The following is a 12,164-nucleotide window of genomic DNA, read 5'->3' as shown; positions in this document are numbered from 1 at the left end:
AGTGAAGTCGCTCAGTCATGTCCGACTCCTAAGCGACCCCATGGACTGCAGCCTACCAGGCTCCTCGGTCCATGCGATTTGCCAGGTAAGAGTATTGGAGTGGGTTGCCATTGCCTTCTCCCACAGCCCCTCAGCAAACCACAAAATCCGAAGCCCACCTTCCAATGCCTTCTTGGGTGTTCCCTTTCTATGCTCACTGAGCACCCCTGTTCAGGCTACCATCACCTCTCACTGGGCCCCCCAACCACGGGGACCCCCCTACCCTGGTCTCCACACCAGTCAGTGATCTGTGGAAACCACTTAAACAGGGTGCTATGCTCTGCCTGCAGCCACCGCCCTGGTGGTCAAGCCTGGCCTCAAGCTGAAAGGTGGCAGGGGGAAGATGATACCCTCCCCTGCTGACTCCAGGGCCAGGCCGGCTGGCCACACAGCCACGAGAACCACCACTGCCTCAGAAAATACCGTATTACTCGGAGATGGAGCATTTGCTCCTGGGAGGCTCTGCCTGCCCGGATCCCGGGCTCCTCTCCCCAGAGCAGGGCTGCATGGCTACATTCTGAGGAAACAAGTAGAAGCACCCAGAGATTCTCCAGTGCAGCAGCCAGAGCTGCCATCAAAGTCTCCCACCCAATCCCGAGAAACAGTAGTAACAGTAACTGCCTAATTCTTTAAAACCCCAGCCTCTTGAAAGGATTAAAGGAGATGGTGCAGGAGTGTGCCCACTAGTGGCTGGCATGCTGCTGCTGCTGCTGCTGCTAAGTCGCTTCAGTCGTGTCCAACTCTGTGCGACCCCATAGACAGCAGCCCACCAGGCTCTGCCCTCCCTGGGATTCTCCAGGAAAGAACACTGGAGTGGGCTGCCATTTCCTTCTCCATTGCGTGAAAGTGAAAAGTGAAAGTGAAGTCGCACAATCACAACCGACTCGTGGGGACCCCATGGACTGTAGCCCACCAGGCTCCTCCATCCATGGGATTTTCTAGGCAAGAGTACTGGAGTGGCTTGCCATTGCCTTCTCCAAGTGGCTGGCATACAGCAGTACTAATGGTCAGTACGGCAGAGCTTTGCCTCCCTGCCCTGACAGTCCAGGGGCTCACAGGGAACCTCCTATGGGATCCTGGGACCTGGAGACCTCACAGCTGTCAGGAAGTCATTATGAGGGGGCCTTGCTCACTTCTCGGCCTCATTTTTGCAGTCTTTATGGTCAAGCTCATTCAGAGACCAGAAGTGTCCCCACAGAAGTTCAGGTGTGAGAAGCATGACCAAGCTCTGGGGAAGACCTCAAGCCCAATCACAGAGAGGGAGACTGCAGGAGAACCCGAATCTTCACAACGGGAGGGTCTCAGTTTTCACCTGAACGAGGGTGAAAGGAGAGGACAAAAATGTGGAGTTAAGAGAACTTAAGCCCTTACTTGGGTTTTTATTGATTTTTTTAAGGAAGGGGAGACTGACTGGCCTCCATCAAGTTGCTTCTGCTGAAATCAAAGTGGAAGTTTCTTTCACACTACAGGAAGTAATGATCAATCATACCCTTTTCTGTAATCAGGAAGGCAATAGCCCATCACTGACCTTAACAATGACACGCTGGAAACATCACAGGTTCAGCTACTTTGGTATTACACATGTGCAAACAGCAGCGTCCAGGTATCTAGACTGTATACTCTATGTTCTTTCAGTTTCTATCCAAGAGTCTGGACCTGCCACAAAGCCCAAGCCCACAAAAATGACCCGGTAAAAAGCTGGAGAGTTAGTCAAGTACACATATCTCCCCAAACTGGGGGCCTGCCCGGAAAAGATTTTTGTTGTCTATAGTACTGTCATTTTCGGAACCAAAGGCAAGATCATTTGGAGCTAAAAAACCATCATCTTCATTAAAAGGCCGCTCAGAGGCCTCCCTGTCGTCCACCGGGTTGGGACCTTTCCCCAAGGCTTCCCTAAACCCCACTCTTCTCTGGGGAGAGAGAGCTGACATTCGAGTCCCCTCCGCGATTCCCCAACAGTTACCTCGCTTGAACTCCTCCAGGACGGCGTCCAGCTTGGTGTCGTTGAAGACGAAGTGGAGTGGGTGACTGTAGAAGCGGGTGATGGTGCTGAGCGGCGTGCAGTCTTCGGGGTCCACGAAAGCCAAGTCCTTGAGGTAGAGCATGTCCACGATGTTGGAGCGCTCGTCCTCGTAAACGGGGATGCGCGTGTGGCCGCTCTGCATGATGCTGGCCAGGACGCCGAAGTCCAGCACGGTGCTGGCATCCAGCATGAAGCAGTCCTCAAGGGGCGTGAGCACGTCCTCCACTGTCCGGCAGGGCAGCACACCCTTGCTGAGATCGCTGTAGGGGTCGCCGCCGCCGCGCGCCAGCTCCAGCACGCGCTCGCGCAGCCTCCCTGGCCGCGCCGCCAGCTCCAGCAGCTGGCCCACCGGCAGCGCCACGGGCAGGGTGAGCAGCACCGCCAAGCGGCTGAGGATCAGCGCGCGCGGGGCCAGTGCCAACGTCCAGCGCCCGCTCACGGCGGCCGGCACCACCTCGCCCACCAGGAACACGAGCCCCGCGCTGCCTAGCACGGCCGGCACGGCGCGCTGGCCGGCCGCGCGGTACAGCAGAACCGCCAGCGCCGCCTGCGCCAGGCTGGCCAGCAGCAGCAGCGCGCCCAGGGCGCAGCCCGCCCAGCGCCGTGCGGGCTCCAGGCGCCGCGCCGCCGCACGCTCCGCCTCCGAGCCGCTCTCGCGCAGCACCTGCACCTCGGCGGGCGCCAGCGCCAGTGCGCTCAGCTGCAGGCCCCGCGCCAGAGCCGCCAGCGCCAACAGCCCCGCCGCCCCCAGGCCCAGAGCCCAGGGCGGCGCCTCCTCCTCGGCTGCCGAGCCGCCCGGCTCCACACGCACGGCCAGCAGCGCCGAGTGCGGGCGCGCGGCCTCAGCGCGCAGGCGCAGCAGTGCGCGCCACTCGCCCGTGAGGGCTGCCGCCTCTTCGGCCGCCGAATCCCCCGGCTCCCCGCGCACCGCCAGCCGCACAGAGTGCGGGCGCGCGGCCTCGGCGCGCAGGCGCAGCAACGCACGCCACTCGCCCGTGGGGGCCGCCGCGTCGTCGGGCGCTGCGGCCGGCCCGCCCTCGGGGCAACCCGCCCCCTCAGGAGCCACCCAGGACCAGGAGCTGTTGGAGAAGCCCGAGCCGAAGAGGCGCAAGCGGAAGGTGGCCTCCGGCGCGGCCCGCACCTCCCCTTCGTGCGCCCACCCCGCGCCCGCCGCTCCGTCCTCCTCTAGACAGACGCCCAGCACTCGCGGGTCCGGCGCCGCCTTCCCGGCGGCATTGCCCAGGCAGAGCGCGGCGAGCAACCAGCCTAGCCGACCCGCCGCCGCCGCCGCCGCCATCGCCTGCTGCCCCCTCTCGGCCTCCCGCGCAGCCTACCTCTCCGCCTCCGCCGGGCCAATCGTCGCCAGCCCTGGAGTCTTTTCAGCCAATAGGCGGCGGGTGGAGGCGGGCCCCAGGGTCGGACTAGGCTGCGCCGGGGAGTAAACAAGCAGCGGCGCGATCCCGGGGCGGGCCGGGGGCGTGGGGCTCTCGGCCCTGTGGGCCCGGGCCGCAGCACCAGGAGGACGCTGGGCGGCGAGCTGGCCCGCTCTCCGCGGGGGTCTAGTTCTCTTCGGCCGTCCCCAGCGCCGGGAGGCCAGGCCCTTACTCTGGGAAGTCCCTGGCTCGGGACTTGGGCCGCCGAGAGGAGTGGCGCTCCTGAAATTGCAGATAGAGAATTTAACGAAGGGAGATGGTCCGTTTTCCCAAAAACCAACGACCCAAACCTCGAAGAGGGCTAAAAGAACCGACGACCGGACGTCGGAAGCTAAAGCTTATTGAAACTATTCCTTGATCGCGCGCGACTCTGCTATGGGTCTGGGACGTGACACACACTCAGTCCCTCCTTAGATGAACTTGCACCCCTGCCAGAGAGAACGAAGTACGTAAACACACGAAATCACTGCCTCATTGGATCCTCGCAGCTACTTCGTTATTAATACACTTTACCAGAGAAAAGTGAATACTACTTGGGCACGGATGATGGGTTCCAAAGCGATCAGCCTAATACCCTGTCGCCATCCCAGCCACACTAGGAGTTGGCATCTCTGTCAGGAATTACTGTATCTGGTCACTTCACTTCTAGCAGAGCATCCTTGGGAAAATAATTCCTAACGACCAACAGGAACGATTCAAGAGGATCCTCCCCGGATTGTTGTTTTAGAAGACTGTATGGTGCTTGACAGTATGGAATGTTCCTCAACCTGTTATATGTGAACTTGACTTGGTTGTAAGGAAATAAGACAAGCTAACAAGACTTCTCTATAAGTGTCCCGACAAAATGGTGTTTTTTTTTGTATTTTCTACGTTTTTATGTATTTTCAACTTTCCTAACATAAGTAGACTGATAAGACCAGCCATATGCGTGTCATTTAAAATGGTCTTTGCAAGGACTGTATAGAAACACATATTGTCATGAAAATACTATTAAAAAGCTTAGGCACTGTGGTCACAATTAAGTGAAATATACTTGTGTGGAAGGTAATGTACAAAAATAAGTAAACCTGTGATGAGTGACCAACATAAGTATTGTCTGAAAAATTCCAGAATAAGCTGCCAGCAGAAGCAATTATGACCTTTGACCCTTTCCACCGGACTGGCATGCCTCTTTTGAAAAAATAATAATAGATTCAGTCCCTTTGGTTCACACTTCTGTCTCTAAGTCCAGATAAAAATGCTGACACAGATAGAATGGACAACAGCTTGAAATGAGCCACAATGCCTGAAAAGTTAACCAGCAAAGAACAGTTCCAGAGGCAAGGTGGGAAAAACGCCCAGTACATCTACACAGGGCTCTGACCTCTGACAAGTTACTTTTCCTCTGGTCTCAGACTCCCTTGGAAAACAACCTTGTAACTTATTTTGGCAGGGAAACCTTTGGATAGAACAATCAGATCACACTTGGAAAACACAAATGATGATTTAAACCATGAGACCCAAAGGATCCAGCGCAGGGCAAACAAAGTTGCCCATGAATGACTTTCTATGAACAACACAGGTCCCACACCACTTTACCAGCTTCTGTCTTCCTTGGCTCTGCACCATTCTTTGGTCCATTATCACAGCATCGGTGGAGACACTTGTCACCAGACTTTCAGGTCCCCCATAGGTGATTTTCCTTTCTGACCATTCAGCTCAAGACATTTCCATGTTTTATTGAAATATTTATTCTTGAGTTTTAAACCCAAAACTATCGTGTGTGACCCCTGACTGACTCCTCCTTCTCTCTCAAGTCTATATACGTCACTTCCTCTAGCCAGTTTTCCTCGACCATCTTTACTAGGTTCAATCAAGGTTATAGGAGTAGCATGCTCCCCTCCAATAAAATCCGGTACTTACCTTCTGGTAAGGCCCATTCATTCATTCATTCAACAAGTATTTCCTGCATCCGGTGCCTGCAGTGCACTGGGACTGCCAGTTGAAATAACAAATACCCTGACCTGCTGGAGCTTAAGCTCTAGTGTGAGGACAACAAAAAATACACAAATCCTTATTTTAATACCTGACAGTTAAGTTCTACAGAGAAGAAAACAAGGCAAGATGAGGAGATGGACAGAGGGATGGGGGCCAAACTCAAATTTTGAGTGGTCTGATGGGGGAAGACTTCTTCAAGGAGGTAGCATTTGAACAGAGGCTTAGATGAAGCAAGGGGTGAGCCTCACACAGATCTGGGAGAATGTTCCAGGTGGAGAAGATAGCCTGAGGGGGTGGTGGCATGTGGCATGTAGCAGAGGCTGAAACGTGTGTGGGGCAGATGGATGAAAGAAATTTATTCTTGCCCACCTATACACAGGACTCTGCCTTTGTTATTCCTTTTATCTGAAATGTCCTCTTTCCTTTCTGCCTACCCAATGCCTAGCATTCCCCCCAATTCCCCTCTTAAGCCAGGGTTCCTTGAGCCCCTGGCCTGGGTGCACTCGATTACCCATTGGCTAGGCACCTGGGGGCACTGTGGGAGTCTTCCCGATTGAAGCCTCCGGAGTGGATGCAGTGAGGTCCCTTCTAGGTGGGCTCTCTGGGGGTGGGCACTCCAACTTGGAGACCACAACCAGCCTCCAAGTCTTGACCGAGAGGCAACTGCTGTTCTTAGACGATGCGATCATAGTTTAGATGAAGCACCTTTCTCCTTTAGCCCCTAGAGGAGAGAGGAGGGGCAGTTTGCCCATTCCAGCTGTCCTTGGTCCTCTGGTTTCCATTTTACTGGATTCGTAATGGTGGCAGTTGAGCACACTTGCTGTACCGGTCTAGCAGCAGCTGGGCACTCTCTAGCTCCTGTGACAACAGCCTTGATTATGTTTTGTATGTTACATGTCCGTTTCATTAATTTTAGCGCTAAACAATCCCAGGATGCTTGCCTCTTGCCCTGTCATAGCCAAGCACAGCCACTTCGAGCTCTGTGACAAGTCCTGAGCTCAGACAGGCCAACTGCAGGCTCACCAAGATTTATCCATATTTCATTTTTTTATTACCAATCAAAAATAAATTCCATATATCGTTTAGCAAATATTATCATTGTTTTGTGACAAAAGACACAAGAGTCATAACAACAAAACTCCCCGAGAGTCAAAACTCATAACAATGCCAAAATAAATCACAAAAATATACAAATTAAAATCTTATGCAAAATAAATACGAGTTATTTGCTACGGTGGCTGTGACTCGCCTACCCATATGGAGGCCTGCTGTTTGCGGAAGTCCCCCTTCCATGGGAAGACACGCAAGGCTGGGCCAGGTCCAGGGTACAGCTCAGCCCAGGAACCAGAGGCTGGAATAGGAAATGAGAAATTGCACTGGGAAGAGGAAGTCATCGGACCAGTAATATTTGGAAATAACCATGACCCTCTGCTAAGAGTGATTATAAATGGGGACAGGGAGAGGTGGGGAGGAGGGACCATCTCTTGAGAGCATCTGTGTGTGCACAGAGGTAGCCGTGGAAGTGTGTGTACCTGCTCCATGGACTTCACACACAAACACTAGGTTCGGGCAGTGGGTGGGCTCAGGCAGCACTCAGGCCCCAGGAAAACCGCACTGCAAGCCCCCATGTGGACGCGAAGAGCAAGCTGCTCCTGGAGAAAACTAAGGGGTTTCCCTGGACAGGGCACGAAGGTCTGGTGTCTTCCTTATGGCTGAGAACCCATGGGTGTCACCACCTTCTCTCCAGACTTGTAGGAATCACTTCTGTCACTGGGAAGGCCTGTTAAGCTGACCAGTATACTTGGTGTGAGGCATTTTCTGGTCATTGCCAACAGCGCACTTGGGGTTCCAGGTCTCACGGGTTGAGGAAAGAAGTGAATAAATAATATGCGGGAAGGCCTGTTGAGGCTCCCTCGTCTGTTCCAGGCCCCCCAGCAAGTGTTCCACCCAACCAAAAGGTCAAAGTGGACTTTGGTCCCACAGCCTCCCCGTCAGTGGGAAGCCTGCTGCTCAGGGAGATGGTGCAGGACTGCAGATGGGGCTGGGGCACTCAGGGTCCAGTACCACGGGCTTCAGCAAAGACTGGGATGACAGCTCACACTAGGATCTCACTCATGTGTAGGACAGGGCTGCTGGCTGGGTGCCTTCTAGGTGGAAACCTCCTTTCCCGGGTTCTGTAAGTACGTGAACAAGGTCAGGTGAGCCTCGGCCACAGAGGAAAGGCCATGAAGAACCCACTTGGGTTGGCTTCCTACACATCCTCCTGACCTCAATCCCCAAGAGACACTGGGGTTTGGAATTAGAAGCAGGGAGTCTGGAAAGAAGGGCTTCGTAGGTCAGTAACGAGACTTGACTTTGGCTATGGGATGGGAGGCAGATAAACTGATTGCTAACAATGTAGATGCTCATGACCAAGTTCCCTCCTGGCCCCGAAAAGAGCATCACAGGTAAGCCCCTCTAACACAGACACTCTCCCCACCTGGGGAAAACCTTTGGTGAAACTGAGGGCAGGGCCTGGGAAGCAGTCTGATTAGCAGTCTTAAAGGTGTGAGACCCTGCCCTAACACTTGGAGTCAGCCCCACGACAAGGGGAGAGCTGTCCAAAGGGGTGGATGTGAGGCAGATCGCGGGGACAGGGCTGAGAGTCCACGGCCCAGCCCAACTCACCAGGAGACCCCATCAGCAGAGTTCTAGGAGGTTCCTGGGTCCAGCGATTAACAGGAGGAGGCGTGCTCCTCTCCACAGTTGGAGTATCACCTCCCTGACCACGGTTCCCAGAAAAATCCCTTGGCCTCGGTGACGACAGGTGAGCCTCAGCGTGCGTCCAGGCAGTTGTTCTCAGCGCTATTTGGTTCTTTGCTTCCTGGGAAACTGTCTTCTCTCCTAAGAAGAAATCTTCCTCCAGGAGGCCACGGCGGTGCCATCTCTGGAGGGCGTGGAAGAGGAGCAGGGAGAAGTGGCTCCCTGAGTCAGGGGTGCAGCCAGGAGGCCACAACTGGGAGCACATTATGGCTATTGCTTCCCGGGGTGAGAAACCCTACCCCTTTTAAAGTTTTTGTGGAAAAAAAAATTGCTTTTAAATAAAGTTCCTTAACCCTGTCTTCCCTTCCCCCTATGATATTTAAAAAGAGGTGCGATGAGCTGAATCCAGACGCGCCCCTGGTGGCCGGTATGCTGCCCGACAGTCCAGGGCCGTGCAGCTGCCACCTCCAAGCTGTTCAGAGGTCCCTGTCTGAGACCAGGTCCCCCTCAGGCAGGGGACCCTCTGGCTGCTCAGTCAGACAGGGTAACTGTACCCCTTCCGGCCTAACAGGCTCCCTGTCTTCTTGTGGGCCCACTGGGGAGGCCCCCGCGGGGCTGGCGGGGGACCCCGGGCCCTCCTGTCAGATGGCGCTCTCGTGAGACGTTCTGTGCAGCAAGGAGTTGCGCTCATTCAGCAGGTTCGTGGTCTCATCCACCGGCAGCGCCTCGGCCTTGTCAGCTGAGTTCTCGGTGCAGATGGTACACCCGTCCAGGGGGAACTGGGGGCAGTTCTCCATGCGTGAGGCCAGTAGCCCGTTCTGGTACTGTTGCCGGGTGATCTGCAGGGGGGTGGGCAGGGGTGGGGTGGTCACTGAGAGCAAGGTTGGGGGGCCAGGGAAACATGGCCGGGATGGAAGCTGAGTCCAGGAAAGAGGGCATGACCCAGGGCAGAGGGTATCAGAAGCCCCCCTCCCGACCACAGAGTGAGAAACTAGAGTAGGAAGGACACACATCCCAGGTCCGGGCCCGCCATGCTGGGTGCGTGTGCTGTGTGCTAAGTCGCTTCAGTCGTGTCCGACTGTTTGCGACCCCATGGACTGTAGCCGGCCAGGCTCCTCTGTCCATGGGATTCTCCAGGCAAGAATACTGGAGTGGGTTGCCATGTCCTCCTCCAGGGAATCTTCCCAACTCAGGGATAGAACCCATGTCTCTTGTGTTTCGGGCATTGGCAGGGGGTTCTTTACCACTAGCAACACCTGGGAAGCCTATCATGCTGGTGCAGTGGATCAAAGAAGCTGCCGATGGCCTGAAGGCAGAGTGATCCAGACGCCCAGGAGGCAGAGGATGGGGCTGCCCCAGGCAGAGGGCTATGGGGAGCGCTCACCTTAATGTACTGGAGGTCCATGAGTGCCCGCACGCTGAAGTCAGAGATGTACTGGCCCAGGATCGAGCTGCCAAACTGGTTGCTGCTGCCTGCCAAGGGCACGGTGCTCGCCGTCTCTGAGCGGTCTGGGTAGCTGAGGGAGGCCGAGCGGCTGAGGGCCGTGGGGTGCGATGGAGAGCGGTCTGTGGCAGGGACAGAGACCATGAGGCCAGCAGCCAGCCTGGCGCCCCGCACAGCCTCCTGTCCAACTGCGTCCCTCAGACGCCAGGGCAGTGGGGCCCTCACTGGAAACGGGAAGGAGTTCTTGGGTGCAAACAAAGCCCTTACTGCAAGGTCTGACTTCATCAGAGCAAACGAGTTAGTTTGTTTAGAAGTGTTGTGCAGTAAGTATTCAAAAGTCTACCCGAACAGAGAACAAAACAGAAAACAAAAACCTGAGACACAGAAAGTCTATGTCTACAAAAGCTCTCATTTCCCGGACAGCTAACGAGGCAGGGGCAACACAAAGATGGCCCGAGTGTGGTAGATAGCATCTCAATGACCACTTCTGTCAAGGGATGTAAACTGCACACTTTTAAACTATATGAAGATGAAGAACCTACAGTTTGCACTCTTTCACCATACATACAGACACCCCCAACGTGACACCCTGTTCATATCTCAAAATGCTTGTAAGAGCTCAAAAGTGTGTTCCATGAGACTCGTGTGTGGAACAGTCCTGCCTGTGTCTGCTGAGCCCAGCCAGTCTGGCAGGGGGATGGAGGCAGCAGACTCTTCTCACAGGAACCTGGAGGCCCCAGAGCTCCAGCTTCCCACGCTGGGGTGTGTGGAGACTGCTCCCAGTCTCCGTCCCAGGAGGCAGAGCCCTGGGGGCTATGGCAGTGCCTCTTCCCATCACTAGGGGCAGAACAGGCTTCACTCAGCTGACAGTAACCAGGAAAAGGGAATGACTCAACTTCCAATGAGGAAGGAACCAGCTCCTTATTTTGCAAAAGGAAGGGCACACACATTATTGTACCTCATTAGCTCATATTTTGGGGGAACATTCAGAGAACAATGAAATCCAGAAGTTAATTGTGAAGGCATGCTGGCTTGTTTTAAACAAACAGGTAGTGGACTAAGCTGATCTGCTGAGTTAACTACTAACTTACTAATGACTCAGTTAACTATTCTAACAAACAGCCCAGTGAAAAAAGCAACCACTGAGTCTGGGTGACTGACTGAACCAAATGAGACTGAATTCAGTAATACTCCACATCTGAAGTTCATTCATAAAACTAGAAACACAGTCTGGTTATTCTACGATGGGTAGCATACAGCAGCAGTCCCCAACCTTTTTGGCACCAGGGTCCAGTTCCACGCAAAACAATTTTTCCGTGGACCAGGGTGAGGGGGGATGGTTTTGGGGCAATTCGAGCACATGGCATTTCTTGTGCACTTTATTTCTATTATTACTACATCGGCTCCACCTCAGATCATCAGGCATTAGATCCCGGAGGTTGGGGACCCCTGGTATATAAACACTAGAGAACCACGTGCATCTGTCACTCATTCAAACCTAAGTAACACCTGGAAGTTCAATATTTCTTACTGTTTAACATTAATTATTGGGATGACAGAATGCTTTTAATTAATGCTTATTAGCACTCCAGAGACAGAAAGTGAATTTAAACCAACATACATTAGTCACGTGGTGTGTTAAAACAGAGGTCCTAGAAATTTTAAAAATACGAAGGTTTGTTTCTGAATAATGAAATTATGATACTTAATTTTCTTAGGATTTTTCCTACTTTTCTACTTTTCTAAATAAGCTATGTTACTATTAAAACAAACCCAAAAATGTAACAAAAAAGAAAACCACAGTAATTTTGACTTGGTAATTCCATTTCTTTAAAAAATATTCTAAGGACATATCTTAAATACATAAGAAGTTTTTCCATAAAGAGGTCTATATCATGCCATTATTTAGAATACAGACCCCCATGAACATGCATAAGGGGAAGTAACAAACAAAGGCATCTCTGCTTAGTGAGACCCTGCATAGCTCTAACTAGAAAGCTTATGGAAAAGTGTCTTGGTTCCCATATTAGGTAAAGACATTAGAATTCAAGCCATGTGTGTGTCAACCCCGCCATCTATGAGACAGGAGCAAGTGCAGGAGAGGAGAGGGAGGCTGAGGGGCTGGCCAGTAAAGGCCAACACGGTCCACTCTGTTCTCGTCAGGCAGCCTCCTGCTCAAAGGCCACTCATCACAGCCAAAAGTTGGCTGCGTCTGAATGGGACCAGTGACTGCTAAGTCATCCTTTTACTTTTTTAAGAGAATCCGTTTGTTTTTTTTTAAGTGTGCTTTCATATATTTAGGAAGGAAAGTAGCCCAACTGTATGAACATCAATGGGAAACAGGAGCCTGAAGCGATAGGTTTCTAGGACAGCCAGGGTCCCGGGAGTTGCTTTAAGCTATGCACTGAAACTGGAGCTCAGAGACACTCGCCATGCTCCTCACCCCCGGGCTCAGCAGCCCAGGCTGCGGGTCTGCCATCAGGACCTCTGCTGCCCCAGTGTACAT

At 53.4% G+C, this 12,164-nt stretch overlaps 2 protein-coding genes across 6 annotated transcripts in view; both read right to left on the bottom strand.

The window, feature by feature from the left end:
• Window positions 1–3,381, bottom strand: part of CNNM3 (cyclin and CBS domain divalent metal cation transport mediator 3) — a 33,850-nt gene extending 30,469 nt beyond the window's left edge. For all 3 annotated transcript variants that reach the window (XM_055539366.1, XM_055539365.1, XM_055539367.1), the window contains exon 1: window positions 2,003–3,381. In XM_055539366.1, coding sequence (XP_055395341.1) covers window positions 2,003–3,359 — 1,357 coding nt within the window. In that variant the 5' untranslated portion in view covers window positions 3,360–3,381. The remainder of the gene's footprint in view (window positions 1–2,002) is intronic.
• Window positions 3,382–6,500: 3,119 nt separating this feature from the next.
• The window catches only part of CNNM4 (cyclin and CBS domain divalent metal cation transport mediator 4), a 37,204-nt gene continuing 31,540 nt past the window's right edge, over window positions 6,501–12,164 (bottom strand). For 2 of the 3 annotated variants that reach the window (XM_055539363.1, XM_055539364.1), the window contains 2 exons: window positions 9,599–9,780; window positions 6,501–9,053 (listed from right to left, as the gene is read on the bottom strand). In XM_055539363.1, the coding sequence (XP_055395338.1) occupies window positions 8,856–9,053; window positions 9,599–9,780 (380 nt within the window). In that variant the 3' untranslated portion in view covers window positions 6,501–8,855. The remainder of the gene's footprint in view (window positions 9,054–9,598; window positions 9,781–12,164) is intronic. The other variant, XR_008700124.1, reaches the window with a different exon arrangement.

Source organism: Bubalus kerabau, chromosome 11 (assembly GCF_029407905.1).
Source record: "Bubalus kerabau isolate K-KA32 ecotype Philippines breed swamp buffalo chromosome 11, PCC_UOA_SB_1v2, whole genome shotgun sequence".
NCBI lineage: Eukaryota > Metazoa > Chordata > Mammalia > Artiodactyla > Bovidae > Bubalus > Bubalus kerabau.
This window is presented reverse-complemented; position numbering and strand designations above follow the sequence as displayed.